The sequence below is a fragment of the Salmo salar genome, chromosome ssa11 (assembly GCF_905237065.1).
Source record: "Salmo salar chromosome ssa11, Ssal_v3.1, whole genome shotgun sequence".
Taxonomy (NCBI): domain Eukaryota; kingdom Metazoa; phylum Chordata; class Actinopteri; order Salmoniformes; family Salmonidae; genus Salmo; species Salmo salar.
The window spans coordinates 26,803,256-26,822,382 of NC_059452.1; the positions used below are offsets into that span (position 1 = coordinate 26,803,256).

Sequence of the window (19,127 nt, forward strand, 5' to 3'; positions counted from 1 at the left end):
CTATTTGCTGAGTAGGTCTCACGCTCAGATGGCCACAAGAAAAGCATCAGCTCTCTTGTACTGTCTCAACCTTCAATCTGTGGGTAATAGTAATATGGTGACGGTCTAGTAGTGAGTATTTGTATGGGCTTGGAATACCTAGCCTAGAGTACTGATGAGCCTAGATGAGATCCAGTCAGGACCTCGGAAGTTTAAACACGAGCTCTCTCTCCTGCTCTCTACCTCTCCTCTCACATGTAGTCAGCCTGTTGTTGTTCATCTGTCTATCCCCCTGAAACGAAGAGTAGGAGAACAAGATAAACAACAGATGGGTCCATCCGTTTCAGTGGGACTGTGAAGAACGGACCATGTCTAAAAACGGAGAAAATTGAGCGATGGAAAGAAGGTGGCATGCAGCAGATGGCAGAGCCAGGCGTGCTCTGTTTAATGAGGTGGAGGAGGGGAGCACTACGACGGGATGCCCACATACCTCCCTCTCTTTCTTGTCTCTTTTCCTGTAGGCTTCTCGCTCATTCTTTTCCTCTGTATTTTCCTTTCTCTCCCTCAGATGGCTTTCTCCTCCCATAGCTGCTCCACATGACTCTGGAACAGAGGAATTCAGATCTAGGCTGATCACTCCACTCAAATATAATCATTCTCTTCTTGCTGTTGAGCTTGTTCCACTTTTAGCTTTGTGTATTCCCCACAATCAAAGGCTTGGGTATTCTATTTGTATACCGAAACTAACCCAGTTGTAAGTATAGTGTGTCCCTTGTGGTGCCTTTATGTAGACGTTGACAAACACCTAGCCTGAGGAAGCTTGCCAGCATTTAAAACAGTATTTTGCCAGAGAAATTGCCATGTGAGATATTCGGAGTCACCTGTGTCTGTCTTCTCTGTGCTAAGGGTGCTGACCTGGTCCCGTCGTGGAAGTGCCATGTTACTCATGAGCTCACGTTGTGCCGTTTGTCTGTTCTCTCTGTGCTGCTGGGGCAGTGGGACACCGGGTTTGGGCAGACAGATGAAAACAGAAGGGCTTATTAGACTCTGGGAGCCAGGCTGCTCTATCTCAGGGCACATCGTGTCTCACTGCACTAACACATTGTAGCTCACTTCCTGGTTCCTGCTACTAGGGACAGTAGGAGGGGGGCAGCAGACAACACATTGACAGCCAGGCCTGTGCCTTGTCTGACTGGAGCAGTTTAGCACCCTGATACTGTCTGTCAGTGCCCTGCTTTAGAACCGCCAACACTTGTAACAGAGCACAATGGCTCAACTTCCACTGCACTCTGCTCTGCAAGGGAGGGTCCATGTTCAGTTCTTCTCACTCAGTTAGGCTAAGGCTAGTAGAAAGTAGATGCTGTGAGGACACCAGTCATGACACTGGATTCACTGCTTCACACCATAGGATTGTTTACAATATGCGTCTGTGCAGAGAGGCTAATGATATCTCACTTGTGTGCATAGCACTTGTGATTTCCATACTCTGTGCAATGACATAATGTTTTATAGTTGACCTATCTTGTGATTTTGATGTGGTTAGGCTAATCAATAGTGTAAAGAATTTTTCACATTCAAAACGTAACTATTGAGTCATCTGTTGTGGACAGTTATGCACTTGTCTCGTCAACATCGGACCACTCCACTGAGCTGTGAATGTGTGTACTGTAGTGTGAGCTGTTGCTCTGTATTTGCATAGTCAGGAGGTCACATTTCCATATTTCTCCCCGTACCTTTCTTTGCTGCCAGTAAACTCTACAATACCAACTCTGTGCTACAGGCCCAGCACACACCTGCAACCTCTGAGCCTACCAGGAAACTCCTCCCAACATAACATGTCACCAAATAATTGATTAAAACACAGTTTAGCAATGAATTGCTACAGTAGCCTCAACAGCACCCTCTATGGTAGCACCATGGTGTAGCTGGAGGACAGCTGTTTTCCGTCCTCCTCTGGGTACATTGATTTAAACAACTAGTAGGCTCATGGTTCTCATCCCCTTCTGTGGACTATCACAGTAATTATGACTTCTGAAGGAAGTTGTCCAAGCGATCAGACCCCTTGCAATATGAATTAACATCTTGTCCATCCAATCAAAGGATCAGGTTATGAATCTAGTACAGCTATAACTTATGCTTGCAATCTAGCACTGTAGTGCATACATTCTGGTGAGTAGTTGACTCAAAGATGATAGTTGAACAGTTTTGAACAAATTCATTTCTTCAAATTAAGGAGAAGAGGCAGGGAGAGGGAGCGCTAGCTATATATTTCTTAGTTTACCTTTCATTTACCAACTAATGCAGTTTAATTAAAGCTACTCAACAACCTGACTCAGAGAGGAATGCTATTTATGTTTTCTTGATGGCCAAGGCTATCCAACACTGCAACTCTTCCAAGTGAAGCCAAGGTAAGCTTTCGGTTTTGTTTATTGCCACCGGGGCCTGCCGGTGTAACTGCTAAACTGCTTGTTGTACATTGTACTGTGTGATTTGTCCACTTAGATTTGACTGGGATTACTAACACGTAAGTTCTATTTGGTTGACTATAACGTTAATATGGTTACAACTAGGGCTGGGATGATACAAGTATTTAGATATCATTAGTATTGTGGCAAGGAAACAAAGTGGATTTAAATTCTTTAGGAAAACATTGTCATCCAGAGTCATTTTCCAAGCTTTAGCACACAATTTAACATACAGCAGGTTTTTAAAGGACCAAAAAGTCGTGTGTATTCATTCTGCCAATTCTGTTGCAAAAATTTCTTAAATAGAAGCAAATGGAATGAAACTGGGAGGGACCTACCTGAATTTGTCCAATCGAAACTAATTTCTGTTTCATTTAAACTGTTTGGACTAATGATTACACCCCATATCAGCTAGATGCAGGCAAGAGTGTGCAAGGCGGTATTGAATGTGTCACTGTCTCACCTTGATTACTCCAATTTTGTCTCTTGACCTATGTTATGAACTTTCGTTTTGTAGGCTACGTTGTAGCAACCTCACGATGGGTAAAGGGTAAATTTAGAGTATCATTTAGTAGCCAAAACCTATCAACGTTACGTTGATATGGAATATGAAGGACAGTCAGCCAATATGCTTTAATAGAAATAAGGCCATGCTCAGTAAAAACAAATGTTCCTCCTCCCTAATATTGAATGGCACCGACCACCACTGCCAGACACTCGGGTCTGAAATGTGAACTCACCTCTGTGCACCATCCATTTCTACCTGGAGAAACCTGTCATGCATATGCTGTTGAGAAACATTACCTTACTACTCAGAATATTCACAATGTGGCACATATCAACACGGTCTCTCACTGGCATAGTTGTTACATACTGTAGTCCTAATCATGATGGTGGTTGTTTTTGAAAGTGTGAATTACTGTTCACTTCCGACCAGCTGCAGCCATGGAGACTTCAGCCAGCACAGGAAAACAATCAGTAGCACGCTGACTGCACAAGCAGAAGACTTCACATGTAGCCGAAGCAATGCTGTCCATCTGGGGAGGCTCTTCTGGCAAACATGCATATATACAGTACCTACTTGCTTAGTGCTTGTTGACTACACAAGTATGACATGGTAGAAGTAATAGATTTTCTGTGGATACTATCGATGTCTGTGTTAATTCAACACTAGATGGCTAGAGAAGCATACTGAGAGGTTTTGGATTGATGGTTTTGCTTTCAGAGATTAGTTTTTTTACCCTTACTGGAGAGTGGCGTAGAGTTTTTCCAACTAGATAGCTCAGCAGAGCGCTGTGCTTGTAAAATGGAGTTTATGGTTGTCTGTAGTACGGTGTGTCTCTCTCAGCAGTGTGAATGAATTGATGTGGACCTAGTGTGAATGGAGCCTGACTGGAGCACCTAATGACTGTCACTGAACTCAGCAGAGAAAGGAGTGTTCTGCTATGTGAAGAGGTAGTTATCATGGTTGTATAGTGTGTTACATCACTGTGGGTTTCCATGGTAGTGATATCAGCAGGGAGGCTGCGAGAGCTGAAAAGAATAGAGGGGATGAGTGGGAAAGGAGAAGATTACGCTCGGAGGTATAGAGCATCACTCACATGGCTGTGTGTGTGTGTGTGTGTAGGCACCTCAGTGAACTGGACTTGCTGAGTGGGCTCTAAGCAGCTCTATCTTTGACCTCAGTACGTCAGCACTGCTGCTGGAGTTGAGCTCATTTCTCAGACGTAATCCGCCTTCCTACCTTGGTTCAGAAACCTTGCCTGGATTTCCTCACCAGCTCTGTGTTGAATCATCTCCTTTCACCAGCACTATAGGAGCCATGGATGATGGAATATGGCTGTTTCCCTAACATACGCAGACTGACACTGAAGTGAGGAGGATATTCAATCCCTCTTAGAGGACGGTGGAAGTAGGCTAGATTAGAGATGTGTATTTATTATTAAAAACAACAGGTTTTGGCGTGACGCTTTCCCTTTGCACTGACTGACACTAAGAATGGCAAATAGAAAAGTGGGTGGCCTCTGGGTATACCAGAGCTGCTATATTTGGCTCTGTCAGTTTGCATACAGATCTGCAGCAGTCTGCAATTAGCCAACTTCCTGTTTTAAAACCGGAAAAAGGACTAGCAGTGCTCTGCTGTGAGGCCATTGATACACTGTAGTGGTTGTATGGATGAGGCCAGCCAGCCCACCCAGGCCTTCTGGACATGCATCATTTAATAGCACTAGAATTCTACAGTACATGCATGGCATTCCGAAAGCACTGGGTTACAATCAGTATCTGGCTGGGCGGGTGCTGCTGTCCCCAACATTGACAGACTGGACACTACCACAGCCAAATAGCAGCACTATAAAACAGGTTGACAGTGAATAGAGTCCCTGGTCACAGTGCCAGTGCCTCCCTTTTCTCTGTCTGTAGCGAGGTGGGAGGCACTAATTGCCCACCACACCAAGCCACCGGGGAAAATACAAGTCAGCCACTTCCACTACTCACTTCCCCCTCACTTCCTGTTCTCGGGCGGTCTGAAGTGAGAGGTGCAGTAGATGAGGTTGTGAGGGAGGCAGTGTGTTGACTGGTGAGCTACTGTACTGGCCCACCTGTGGTGAATTGACCATGCCGTGTGTGCCTTTGTCTGATGCAGCATGAACCGTATGGCCTTGTTGTGTGCCTCTCCTCTTTCTCATCCTCAGGGACAGACCACAAAGTCACCCTTCAGGCCAGGCATCTGCTGTGTTCTGCCTGCATACTATAGCCTAGATCCAGCCGATACAGATCATACTGCACACTACTGTAGCCTAGATCCAGCCGATACAGACCATACGGCACACTACTGTAGCCTAGATCCAGCCGATACAGACTATACGGCACACTACTGTAGCCTAGATCCAGCCGATACAGACTATACGGCACACTACTGTAGCCTAGATCCAGCCGATACAGACCATACTGCACACTACTGTAGCCTAGATCCAGATCATTCTGCTCTCTCAGCACAGAGGCCTACCTGACACAGATGAGCTGAGATGGTGGTGGGTTTAGCTTTAGAGATCAGAGCAGAGGGAGGCTTCATTTCCTTTGGGAGGATCAACTCTCATGCATTCGCCTCGCTCTGAAGGTCACCGTGGCGAGGCACAATTATTGGCGCTTAGAAATGCTTATTTGCATAGTGGAGTCTTATTTTGTTTGTCCTATTTCACTCATTCTGGTACGTAGGCTATTATTGCAGTCTATAACAGCACATTAAGTGTCTTTTCTTCTGTTGCAGTAGATGAGGTTGTGCCAGTGTTCATGCACCTTGGTTGAAAAACAAGGTAGTGACAGTTGGCTCTTTTCTTTCCTCTGCATGTGAATCTTATTCACAGCGACTGAGTTGACATACAGTGAACCGCAGATTGAATCTGCTTAACAGAACTATCCAGAGTAACATTTTGAATCTGGTTCTCTTCTGCTTACTGACCAGACCGCATGTGGTTGTCTACCAGGCTGAGCATAGATCCTGTTTCAGTGTGGTGTTAAACCTTCCTAGGTTTTGGCCTTTCTAGGGAGTTTTTCCTAGCCACCATGCTTCTACACCTCCATTACTTGCTGTTTGGGGTTTTAGGCTGGGTTTCTGTACAGCACTTTGAGATATCAGCTGATGTAAGAAGGGCTATATAAATACATTTTGATTTGTTAGTCTGTCAGAGGGAACCACAATACGTGGTGATTGACTGTCTGTCTTCTCTTCTGTTGTCCTGCAGCTCTGATGGTACCAGCTGACCAGTGACACCTGCCTGAGGACACCTCACCCGCTGCCCCCCTCCCCCACCCCCTTTACCATGTCTGGGATCCAGGTGAGAGGAACACACCTACACACGCTGCCCCCCCCACCCCCTTTACCATGTCTGGGATCCAGGTGAGAGGAACACACCTACACACGCTGCCCCCCCTCCCCCACCCCCTTTACCATGTCTGGGATCCAGGTGAGAGGAACACACCTACACACGCTGCTCCCCCACCCCCTTCCCCCCTTTACCATGTCTGGGATCCAGGTGAGAGGAACACACCTACACACGCTGCCCCCCCTCCCCACCCCTTCCCCCCTTTACCATGTCTGGGATCCAGGTGAGAGGAACACACCTACACACGCTGCCCCCCCTCCCCACCCCCTTCTCCCCTTTACCATGTCTGGGATCCAGGTGAGAGGAACACACCTACACACGCTGCCCCCCTCCCCCACCCCTTCCCCCCTTTACCATGTCTGGGATCCAGGTGAGAGGAACACATCTACACACGCGTGCTAGTAGTGCACAAGTCAGCTGTTTTTACACCCCTGCTTGCAATTGCTAATAACCCATCTGACTATATGTGAAAATCAGAGGCCCAATAACATTTTGCACATATTCTTGATGAATGTTAATAATCTCACTGGTTTGAGACCACACAATCAACCAAAATAGTGCTGCTAATAGCTCTATATTGTGTATATATGTATATGTATATAGTGCTGCTAATAGCTCTATATTGTGTGTATATATGTATATAGTGCTGCTAATAGCTCTATATTGTGTGTATATATGTATATAGTGCTGCTAATAGCTCTATATTGTGTGTATATATGTATATAGTGCTGCTAATAGCTCTATATTGTGTGTATATATGTATATAGTGCTGCTAATAGCTCTATATTGTGTGTATATATGTATATAGTGCTGCTAATAGCTCTATATTGTGTGTATATATGTATATAGTGCTGCTAATAGCTCTATATTGTGTGTATATATGTATATAGTGCTGCTAATAGCTCTATATTGTGTGTATATATGTATATAGTGCTGCTAATAGCTCTATATTGTGTGTATATATGTATATAGTGCTGCTAATAGCTCTATATTGTGTGTATATATGTATATAGTGCTGCTAATAGCTCTATATTGTGTGTACATATGTATATAGTGCTGCTAATAGCTCTATATTGTGTGTATATATGTATATAGTGCTGCTAATAGCTCTATATTGTGTGTACATATGTATATAGTGCTGCTAATAGCTCTATATTGTGTGTACATATGTATATAGTGCTGCTAATAGCTCTATATTGTGTGTACATATGTATATAGTGCTGCTAATAGCTCTATATTGTGTGTACATATGTATATAGTGCTGCTAATAGCTCTATATTGTGTGTACATATGTATATAGTGCTGCTAATAGCTCTATATTGTGTGTATATATGTATATAGTGCTGCTAATAGCTCTATATAGTGCTGCTAATAGCTCTATATTGTGTGTGTATATATGTATATAGTGCTGCTAATAGCTCTATATTGCAAATGATGTGGTTGAAGAAAAACAAATCTGCAATTTAAATGTATAAGTTCATCTTCATTTCTACACACTTTCTACCTGGCTGTTTACATTTAGACCGGAGTATTTCTTCATAAATTATAACATTTATCTATTAGATTTATTTTTTGGGGAGGGTGGACACCTACGACCCACTCATAACCACCCACCAGTTGAGAATCGCTGCCCTAGAAGACTAAATAAATCCTTGCTCACCATAATGTCTTAAATCGATAGAATGAGTGCTTCAATCTAGTTGACATGGGTCAAGTTCTGTCATCCCTGCTTCTTTTGTGGAGAAAGACGTTTAGAGACCAGGTGAGGGGAAAAAATAAAATAAATTGAGATCTCTATCTACATTTTTTTTTTTTTTTTTTAAACGGAAGATTTTCTGTGCAATGTTTCCAAATGACATCAGTTTGACTGGTTGTAAGGAAATAGAAAGCTATGAATATGACCCCATGTGTTTCTGATCAGATTTAGTTCTGCTTGGGTGCATATTTTATGTGATTGAAATACTATCCACTTTTATGATTCCAATAAATATACCCCCTGTAGAGGTGTGATCTAACTGCGCATTCGCTTAAGATGCTGAAAGAAAATCATATTTCTGCACTCCTGTTCCTGAGTAAAAATGTTGCCAACATTTGCATAATTTTATTGCAAGAAATGCTTAATTCTGCAGGAGTTAATATTAAGGCTGAGAGGTTGTAGTGTCCAGACTTCAGGTTCCATTTAACCCATCTGAACAGTAGGCTACAGTTCCCTTGACATGCCATAGGCCTAATTGATGTCCCCATCTTGTGACTGTGGAATTTGTACAGATCCATCACACAACACTGCTATCATCCTCTTACCACTTCACCAAATCTTTCCCAAACATGACCTTTCTGGCCCTCGCTTCTCTGTATTTTCTAATCTCCATTTCACAGCTTTTTTCTTATTGAATTAAACTCAAAGTTTCTCTGCCCGTTCCCGGAAGTATTTTGTGATTGGCGTGTAGGCTATTTGACCTGCGTACAGCTGGGCCCTAAAGCTCAGGCTGACATGCTAATGCCATGTAGCCTAAAATAATGAAGGAGAACCTCAATGTAGCCTATTGATACAAATTGCACAAGAATTATACTTCTTTATTTTTTTTAAGATATTGTTTTCTCTTTATTCAACCTGCCACCCACCCTTCAGCCACAATGTCATGACCCTAAACGCGCCTGCCCTGCCGATATAACCACGGGGGCTGCAGTTTGAGTCAACCCATGCATCACTAATGCACGCACGCATCCTACTTACACACACATTCTAATGTGCCCTGCCCCTTTCCGACATGTCATATTTCCTGACTGACATTAGTGCTTCTGCTTTTCATCTGCCAGCAGCTGCATAGCATGACTGACATCCCCCGTCTTCACATTTGCTTATCAACCCAAATTATTTTAATCTTTGGCACACAACAGTACATAACTCTCACATCGCTCCCTCTGTGACGCTCGTCTCTCTTTGACTCCTATCGGGAAATGATTGAGGGATGTGTCCCGATAACGATATCAGACACACACAGCTGTGTGTAGTGCATTGCTTCAGGAATACACCAGGTTATATGAGGATAGTGGCTGTGTCCCACCCTATTCCCTATATAGTGCACTACTTATGATCAGAGCCTCTAGGGAATAGGGTGCCATTTTGGATGCACCTTGTCTGTCTCACACACACACACACACACACACACACACACACCTGCTGCTTTGTACTGTCATTGCCTCTAACTGATAACATCTTCATAGGGGTCATGGTTGTATGTTATTTACAACACTGATGCCACAACACCACCGGTTATATGTGGGAGCCTCAGTTAATGCCTAAAGAATAGGCCCACATGCTATATGGTCTGAACAGCGTATAGGACAAACCAGCATAGCTACTTTTTTTTAATAGTAGACCTTTTATATGCTTTTAATAATGTGTTATTTGATTGTAATGTGTTATTGTAACCCGATGGCAATTGAATTTCTCCCTGGAGTGTCAATGACGTAAATGCAATTCACTCGTCCAAGCTATGACTATCTGTGACCTTTTACTGTAGTCAATCTCAGTGTTTAACAGCTCCTCTTCACTCGTGACCTAGGTACCATGGTTGCCTGGCACAGAGTGTGTAGCCAAGTACAACTTCCAGTCGACAAATGAACAGGACCTGCCTTTCTGTAAAGGAGATGTGTTGACCATAATCGGAGTCACCAGGGTAAGCAAGGCTCGCCTTTCTATACTGTGGAAATGTAAGTGTACAACCGTTATGGTGCTGGACTTGGGTAGTTATACAGCTGTGTTAAAACCTGTTTTTTATACTTTTTTAAAAATTTTCACCTAAAATGACAGATTTGGGTAACTGCCTGTAGCTCAGGACATGAAGCAAGGATATACATATTCTTGATACCATTTGTGAAGGAAAACACTTTGAAGTTTGTGGAAATGTGAAATTAATGTTGGTGACTATAACACTTTAGATCTGGTAAAAGATAACACAAAGAAAAAAAACATGCATGTTTTTTTTTTTTCCTTCTTTGAAATGCAAGGGAGGCCATAATGTACTATTCCAGCCCAGGCGCAATTTAGATTTTGGCCACTAGATGGCAGCAGTGGATGTGCCAAGTTTTAGACTGATCCAATGAAACATTGCATATCTGTTCAAAATGTCAAGACTGACCAAATGTGCATAATTGGTTTATTAATATATTTTCATGTTCATAATTGTGTACTCTCCTCAAACAATAGCATGGTGTTATTTTACTGTAAATTGGACAGTGCAGTTAGATGAACAAGAATTGAAGCTTTCTGCCCATATCAGATATGTCTATGTCCTGGGAAAATGTTTTTACTTACAGCCTCGTGCTAATCACATTAGCCTAGGTTAGCTCAACCGTCCGTTGGGGGACACGGATCCCGTAGAGGTTAAAGGGTGTTTCTGCTGCTATTTCAGGATCCCAACTGGTACAAAGCGAAGAACACAGTGGGCAGAGAGGGAACCATCCCAGCTAACTACGTCCAGAAAAGGGAAGGGGTCAAGTCAGGGGGAAAACTCAGTCTTATGCCGTAAGTACACGATAGTACCTTGCTGATCTTTCACATAGGATGTGCCCTTACCTGTGAAGTTCCCATGTTTCACTGTATAATAAAGGTATGAATATGGGGCTTAGTTCGTTGGAATTGGAGTGTTACAAAGGCCTGATGGGAGACGCTGGTAATTGATTTATTTTTTGCCTCTTCTCTGTCCCCTCTGCTCTCTGGGTGGCTGCCTGCCACTGTGGGTGGGGCTAACTGCCGCTGCGATTTGAATCGGGCTCTTTGAAGGGACAGCTATTTCAAAAGAGGAAAAAAAACGAGAGACTTATGCAAATGGTACAAAACTGGAGGCCAGGAGGAAATCAGAGTTCTCATACACACACACACAGGACAAGGCTGAGGTTGCTGCACTCAAACGTGTTGGACTAAAACACACTGGGGGTGTGTCTCTCTCTGTCTCACACACACACTGCAGACTCTCTCCCCCACCATCCCCATCTTCTGAGCTTATCTGCCCAGCTGAGCAGAGGAAAGCTCAAGCAGTGAGGGGAAGGGTGACCAGTCAAGTGTTACAAGGAAGGACAAAGGCAAGGCTACTCCACTGGACAGGGAACTGGCTAGAGGGAGTGAGTGTGTTTGCTGTCCTTATGAAGTAGAGGTCACCAGTGGAGGGACTGAGTGGTGTCCACTGCCCTCATACTCTCCTTCAGCTGTAAGAGAGCCAACTCGCTGTAAGTACAGCCAATGATGCATCAGCCCTGTGGATCCCCTCAGAGAGCGGTGGTTAGTGGCGAGAGTCCGAGGGGGGTTATGTTATTACATTTTACATTTTAGTCATTTAGCAGACGCTCTTATCCAGAGCGACTTACAGTAGTGAATGCATACATTTCATACATTTTTTTTCTCCGTATTATTACGAATTGGTAACAGATGTCTTGGGGGAAATGCTCCTGTGTTCTTGGGTCTGGTATTATATATATATATATATATATATATATATATATATATATATATATATATATATATATATATATATATATATATATATATATGGAATTGGTAACAGATGTCTTGGGGGAAATGCTCCCTGTTGGCTTATATAACTAACAGTGTCAGCTGTGTTCTTGGGTCTGTTGGTCTCCACACCCTGAGAGATGCTGCTCTTTGACCTCACAGCTCACTGCTGCCACCTGCTGGTAGTCATATACTCTGTTAAGGAGAGGGAATTACAGCACCACCCTAAAGACTGGCTAAAGGCCTCAGTCTAGAGGTCGACCGATTAATCGGAATGGCCGATTAATTAGGGCCGATTTCGCGTTTTCATTACACTCGGTGATCTGCATTTTTGGACACCGATCATGGCCGATTACATTGCACTCCGCGAGGAGACTGCATGGCAGGCTTGACTACCTGTTACGCGAGTGCAGCAGGGAGCCAAGGTAAGTTGCTAGCTAGCATTAAACGTATCTTATAAAAAACAATCAATCTTAACATAATCACTAGTTAACTACACATGGTTGATATTACTTGTTTATCTAGCTTGTCCTTCGTTGTATGTAATCGATGCGGTGCCTGTTAATTTATCATTGAATCACAGCCTACTTCGTCAAACGGGTGATTTAACAAGCGCATTCGCGAAAAAAGCACTGTCGTTGCACCAATGTGTACCTAACCATAAACATCAACGCCTTTCTTAAAATCAATACAAGTATATATTTTTAAACCTGCATATTTAGTTAATATTGCCTGCTAACATGAATTTCTTTTAACTAGGGAAATTGTGTCACTTCTCTTGCGTTCTGTGCAACAGAGTCAGGGTATATGCAGCAGTTTGGGCCGCCTGGCTCATTGCGAACTGTGTGAATACTATTTCTTCCTAACAAAGACAGCCAACTTGGCCAAACGGGGGATGATTTAACAAAAGCACAATCATTGCACGAATGTACCTAGCCATAAACATCAATGCCTTTCTTAAAATAAATACACAGAAGTGTATATTTTTTTTAAACCTGCATATTTAGTTAAAATAAATTCATGTTAGCAGGCAATATTAAACTAGGGAAATTGTGTTACTTCTCTTGCGTTCATTGCACGCAGAGTCAGGGTATATGCAACAGTTTGGGCCGCCTGGCTCGTTGCGAACTAATTTGCCAGAATTGTACGTAATTATGACATAACATTGAAGTTTGTGCAATCTAACAGCAATATTTAGACTTATGGATGCCACCCGTTAGATAAAATACGGAACGGTTCTGTATTTCACTGAACGAATAAACGTTTTGTTTTCAAAATGATAGTTTCCGGATTTGACCATATTAATGACCTAAGGCTCGTATTTCTGTGTTTATATTATAATGAAGTCTATGATTTGATAGAGCAGTCTGAGCGGTGGTAGGCAGCAGCAGGCTCATAAGCATTCATTCAAACAGCAATTTACTGCGTTTGCCAGCAGCTCTTCGCAATGCTTCAAGCATTGCGCTGTTTATGACTTCAAGCCTATCAACTCCTGAGATTAGGCTGGCAATACTAAAGTACCTATTAGAACATCCAATAGTCAAAGGTATATGAAATACAAATGGTATAGAGAGAAATAGTCCTATAATAACTACAACCTAAAACTTCTTACCTGGGAATATTGAAGACTCATGTTAAAAGGAACCACCAGCTTTCATATGTTTTGAGCAAGGAACTTAAACGTTAGCATTTTTACATGGCACATATTGCACTTTTACTTCTCCAACACTTTGTTTTTGCGTTATTTAAACCAAATTGAACATGTTTCATTATTTATGAGACTAAATGGATGTTATTGATCTATTATATTTAGTTAAAATAAGTGTTCATTCAGTATTGCTGTAATTGTCCATTATTTTGTGTGTGTCGGCCGACGTAGCAGCTTTTTTTGGTCCTCCAATAATCGGTATTTGCGTTGAAAAATCATAATCGGTCGACCTCTACCTCAGTCCCCTGCTCACTGCAGTCTCTCCTTCCTCCTTCCCCACTGTCTTTCCTTACTCTATTTTCCCCTTACTTCTAGCAGCCTGTTTTCCCTTTCTCCCATCATATGACTAATGATAATGAATAGCACAAACTGCAACATAAATGACATATTACATGCCCTGCTTCCTCATTAAATGGTCTGACTGATTGCTCCTCCTGTTTGACTGGTTGGTCATATGTTTGGCTGGTAGCTCCTGTGTGCTCCTCCTGTGTTTTGGCTGTTGGTTACTCAGTGTTTGGCTGACTGCTGGCTTACTGGCGCCTGCTCTCAGATTAATGGGAGTTAAGGAGGCTGCTGTCCATGGAGAAGCAGCTCCGCTGATCTAATCAACTCAATCCTCCCTCCGCATTAAGCCGCTTTGCACAGGCCCTGCTCTGTCTGTCTTGGTGCTGGGCAACGGAGGGATGGAGGGAGTAAGGGAAGTGTGTAAATCAATTACACACTTTGATTACCCTTAACTCACCAGCCCCCAGAGAGACCCCTGTGGACCTGCTCCTGTTTCCATACTGCTGGGGGATTCTGTGTTAGGGTCTACTACAGATAAGAGATGAATGATCTTAAGGAAAAAGCCAAAGGGGTGGGGTTTATCCACTAGAAGCCTGTAGATCTTATACATGAGGTGAGATGGAGGCCGTGTTTAATAGCTTGAGCTAAAACAAAGAAGGGAACCGCGTGTGTTTTCCCTAAGAGAGCTTTTTAAGTCCAGTGTCCTGCACCTTGCCTTGCGGTCAGCTGGGGGCAGGTTTCATAGACTGTGTTCAGAGGGGATGAGAGAGACTATATGCTGCTCTCTCTAAAAGCCTCCTCTCCTCAGTGAGGTCTCACCTCTCCTCAGTGAGGTCTCACCTCTCCTCAGTGAGGTCTCACCTCTCCTCAGTGAGGTCTCACCTCTCCTCAGTGAGGTCTCACCTCTCCTCAGTGAGGTCTCACCTCTCCTCAGTGTTAGAGAGGTCTGGCAGCCCCTGCTCTGTCTTGCCTGCCCTGAGCTGCTCTGCATTTTCCTGTTATTGCAGAGCCTGTGTGTCAGTTTGACTGCCTGCCTGTGTTTTTTGTCTGCGTTTCCTGTTTACACCAAGGGACTTTCTCACTGGCTCCTTGAGACACACAGGCTCACTCCACTGCTCTAAGCACAACTGCCTAGAAATGCCACTGCCTTACATTATGCTGATCAGCTGAACTACTTCTGTTGTCCCCTTGTCAATGGCTGACTGTTTATAAACTCTTTTAATACAGGGCTTTGTATGAGTGTTACATGGCCAACATTGCACGCTTGCAATAATAATGAGTAGATTTCCCCTCTACTTATAAATTGTCTTTTTGCCCTTTTGATGACCTTGGTATGGTAAATTTCTGTAGTCCATTAAGGCCCTATCTCTGTGTCCTGTCCCCCCTCCTCTCTCCTCTCCTTCTCGTGTCCATCTCCAGATGGTTCCATGGTAAGATAACGCGGGAGCAGGCGGAGCGCCTCCTCTACCCCCCAGAGACTGGTCTGTTCCTGGCGAGGGAGAGCACCAACTACCCCGGGGACTACACCCTGTGTGTCAGCTGTGACGGCAAGGTGGAGCACTACCGCATCATCTACCACGACGGCAAGCTCAGCATCGACGAGGAGGAGTTCTTCCAGAACCTCATGCAGCTGGTGGAGGTAAGTCGGTGTCAGTCCCAAACGCTCCCTATTTCTTACGGTTTAGGCTGCTCTCACACGGCCTATCCTGTATGGTGGTAAGGTACTCGTCAAGGACGATTAGTCATAGAGTTAGAGAAGGCAAAGGGGGTGGAGGTTATTGATGGGAGAGCGATCAATATTATTTTGGGAAATGTATTATATTGATACTTTGACTAAAGTATGGATTTAAGTTAACGTTAGCAAGCGCTAGTCGGCTGTACCAGGTATTTTTTTCATCCTATATCTTGTTCTGTCTTTTTAAATAGGAAGCCAACATGTTTTCAGCACTTATTTCCATGACTGATCAAAACTCCTTTTCCTGTGCTCTCTCGTCTCTCTGCAGCAGACCTATACTGAGCAATATGTTTGGAACATCAAATGGCAATACATATATAATCGCCACCTAAGTACCATGATATCGTTCTGTCCCTGGAATGTCCCAGTCCTAGTGGAGGGAGACCTCTGTCTACTGCGTGGTCTATTAGACAGCTTCTACTACAGCAGTAGGGTTGAGTCAGTGTGTTAAGGGAGGAAGGAGGCCATGGTGGGAAAGGTCTCTCTTCCCCAGAGATAAGATGCTCCATCAGGCTTCTAGCTAGATTGTTTGCAATCACACTTTAATTAACGCTCCTCTCTGTCCCAGAGGCGCTGCTGGGATTTAGGCAGGAATCTGCACACTGGCATCGAGGACCATCTGTCTAACTGGCACACTCTATCTTATTATCACTCTACCACAGTCCTCCGCTTATTCCTTCTGCGCTTTCTCGCTCTCGTCTCCCTGCTCTCTCTCTCTCGCCTTACCCCCCTCCCCCCCGCTCTCTCTAATGGCGCCTGTGACTGGATCTCTCACATTCTTCTGCTTTTTAGCTCATTCTTTTTCCCCTTACCCTCACTGGCCTGTCACAACAGGCTCCACATGGGTACACACAAGTTGTCCTTCCCTGTCAAAAGACCCACATCCAGTGGGATTTGTGGTGTTAACCACATAATGGAAATCAAACACTGTTGCATTTAAGGGATTAGTCAATCACATGTTAAGTACTTGGGTTGTTATGGATGGTGAGTACTTATGTGTGGCGATTCAAGTGTGTATTCAGGCACATTGAGTATTTCTGTGTTGTCCAAATATCTGTTATATAACCTTGGTTTCATGACTGCAAATATGCAGAAATAATGTGTTCATTTGATAATGGGTCTTTAAAGCTGAAATACAGTGTTGACATGAATATATTTGTTTAGTAGCTTGTACAGAGGCAATAGTTCGTATACCATGCTGCCCTCTGGTGGTTGTGAATGCTACTCACATGTAAAAGACAGTGGCAGTCAGATTACACTCAATGACTGGGTGCTTCTCCATTGATTAACAAACTAATCATAGGTCAAAAAGATGGCCGGTGTGTTTGACTGGTTACACTCACATAACCTGATCACATGTAGATAGGATTATCTAAAGTGACGGTGTGGTTAGTGACCTTTCACCACCAAATGCACAGTCCCCTCTAGCCCTCCAATCCCAGCATCCTTTTCACCCCAGACTGCTGAGACCCTTCTTGACTCCCCGCTCTTTGTTCTCTGGTCTTTGACATGCAGTTGTACCTCCTGAGTGTGACGATGCAGCTACTGTTAATATACACACTATCCAACTCACCATGTTCTCTCTCGTCTATCTCCATTCAGCACTACACTAAAGACGCCGACGGCCTCTGTACCAGACTCATCAAGCCAAAGCTGATGGAGGGAACGGTGGCCGCCCAGGATGAATTCTCCAGGAGTAAGAAGAACACTACTAACCTTGTGTTTCCATTCTCTGAGTCACTCTTGGTCTGTAAGAATAGCCACAGTAACTCAGTCTGTCTTCATCTTCTGTAGTACAGGAAACCTGGGCTTAATCACTTGAGCTAGCAGAAAGTCTTTAACCTTGTGCTTTGCTCTGTCTGGGGAAGGATGATGTTTAATTAGTACTGCTGGAACCAGTCTGACTTTCTCTCTCTCTCTCTATATCTCTCTCTCTATATCTCTCTCTATATATATATCTCTCTCTATATATCTCTCTCTCTCTATATATCTCTCTCTCTCTATATATCTCTCTCTCTCTCTATATCTCTCTCTCTCTATATCTCTCTCTCTCTATATCTCTCTCTCTCTATATCTCTCTCTCTCTATATCTCTCTCTCTCTATATCTCTCTCTCTATATCTCTCTCTCTATATCTCTCTCTCTATATCTCTCTCTCTCTCTATCTCTCTCTCTCTCTCTCTATCTCTCTCTCTCTATCGCTCTCTCTATCGCTCTCTCTATATCGCTCTCTCTATATCGCTCTCTCTATATCGCTCTCTCTATATCTCTCTCTCTCTATATCTATCGCTCTATATCTCTCGCTCTATATCTATCGCTCTATATCTCTCGCTCTATATCTCTCGCTCTATATATATCGCTCTATATCTCTCGCTCTATATATATCGCTCTATATATATCGCTCTATCTCTCTCTCTATATATATCGCTCTATATATCTCGCTCTATATATCTCGCTCTATATATCTCGCTCTATATATCTCTCTCTATATATCTCTCTCTATATATCTCTCTCTATATCTCTCTCTCTATATCTCTCTCTCTATATCTCTCTCTCTATATCTCTCTCTATATCTCTCTCTATATCTCTCTCTATATCTCTCTCTATATCTCTCTCTATATATCTCTCTCTCTCTCTCTCTATATCTCTCTCTCTATATATCTCTCTCTCTATATATCTCTCTCTCTATATCTCTGTCTCTCTGTCTCTCTGTCTCTCTGTCTCTCTCCATCTCTCTCTGTCTCTCTGTCTCTCTCTCCATCTCTCTCTGTTGCTGCTCCACAGGTGGCTGGGCCTTGAACAGAAAGGAACTCAAGCTCATCCAGACCATTGGCAAAGGGGAGTTTGGAGGTAAAGACCCTAACTGGGACCAGTGCTGATAAAGTGTCTCTTTCCATCCCCGTGTGAGGTCGTTGTCCAGTGTTACATCTCTGTATCTGTTCAGATGTGATGGTGGGGGACTACAGAGGGACCAAGGTGGCAGTGAAGTGCATCAAACACGACGCCACGGCCCAGGCGTTCATCGCTGAGGCCTCCGTCATGACGTAAGTCTCAACCATTCTGTTTTATGGTCTTACCCACTTTCTCTAATACCTTATGACTGTGTGTTTCTGTGTCTGTACACCTTAGTGCGTAGCTATGTCACTAAAACCCTCTTCCCTGCAGCCAGCTGAGGCACAACAACCTGGTTCAGCTGCTGGGGGTGATTGTAGAGGAGAGGGGCAGTCTCTACATCGTCACAGAGTACATGGCCAAGGTACTTCAGTCTAGTCTATTGCTGGACCAGGGACTACTCTATCTAGGCTGTAGGCTGGAGTCCGCTGTCCCTTTATGATAGGGTCTGTTCCTACTTCCCAGCTTGACAGCCGTCGCTCTCTCCCCCCCACCACAGGGCAGTCTAGTGGACTACCTCCGTTCTCGAGGACGGACCGTGCTGGGAGGAGACTGTTTACTCAAATTCTCACTGTAAGTCATCCTCAGGCAGTTCTGCTGTATTGGATTTCTTTATTCAATTATAATGTGATTTCCCTGGAGAGGATGCCAGAAACCAAAGTATTTTA

At 43.7% G+C, this 19,127-nt stretch overlaps 1 protein-coding gene across 5 annotated transcripts in view; it reads left to right on the top strand.

Moving 5' to 3' along the window:
* LOC106562350 (tyrosine-protein kinase CSK) overlaps positions 1-19,127 on the top strand; it is a 40,556-nt gene that overhangs the window by 18,620 nt on the left and 2,809 nt on the right. For 3 of the 5 annotated variants that reach the window (XM_014127175.2, XM_014127176.2, XM_045689286.1), the window contains exons 2-10: positions 6,188-6,280; positions 9,895-10,008; positions 10,744-10,856; positions 15,253-15,472; positions 17,171-17,264; positions 18,352-18,417; positions 18,512-18,611; positions 18,733-18,823; positions 18,959-19,032. In XM_014127175.2, the coding sequence (XP_013982650.1) occupies positions 6,266-6,280; positions 9,895-10,008; positions 10,744-10,856; positions 15,253-15,472; positions 17,171-17,264; positions 18,352-18,417; positions 18,512-18,611; positions 18,733-18,823; positions 18,959-19,032 (887 nt within the window). In that variant the 5' untranslated portion in view covers positions 6,188-6,265. Of the gene's footprint in view, positions 1-6,187; positions 6,281-6,358; positions 6,410-6,674; positions 6,699-9,894; positions 10,009-10,743; positions 10,857-15,252; positions 15,473-17,170; positions 17,265-18,351; positions 18,418-18,511; positions 18,612-18,732; positions 18,824-18,958; positions 19,033-19,127 lie in introns of those variants that run through there. The other 2 variants (XM_045689285.1, XM_014127177.2) reach the window with 2 other exon arrangements.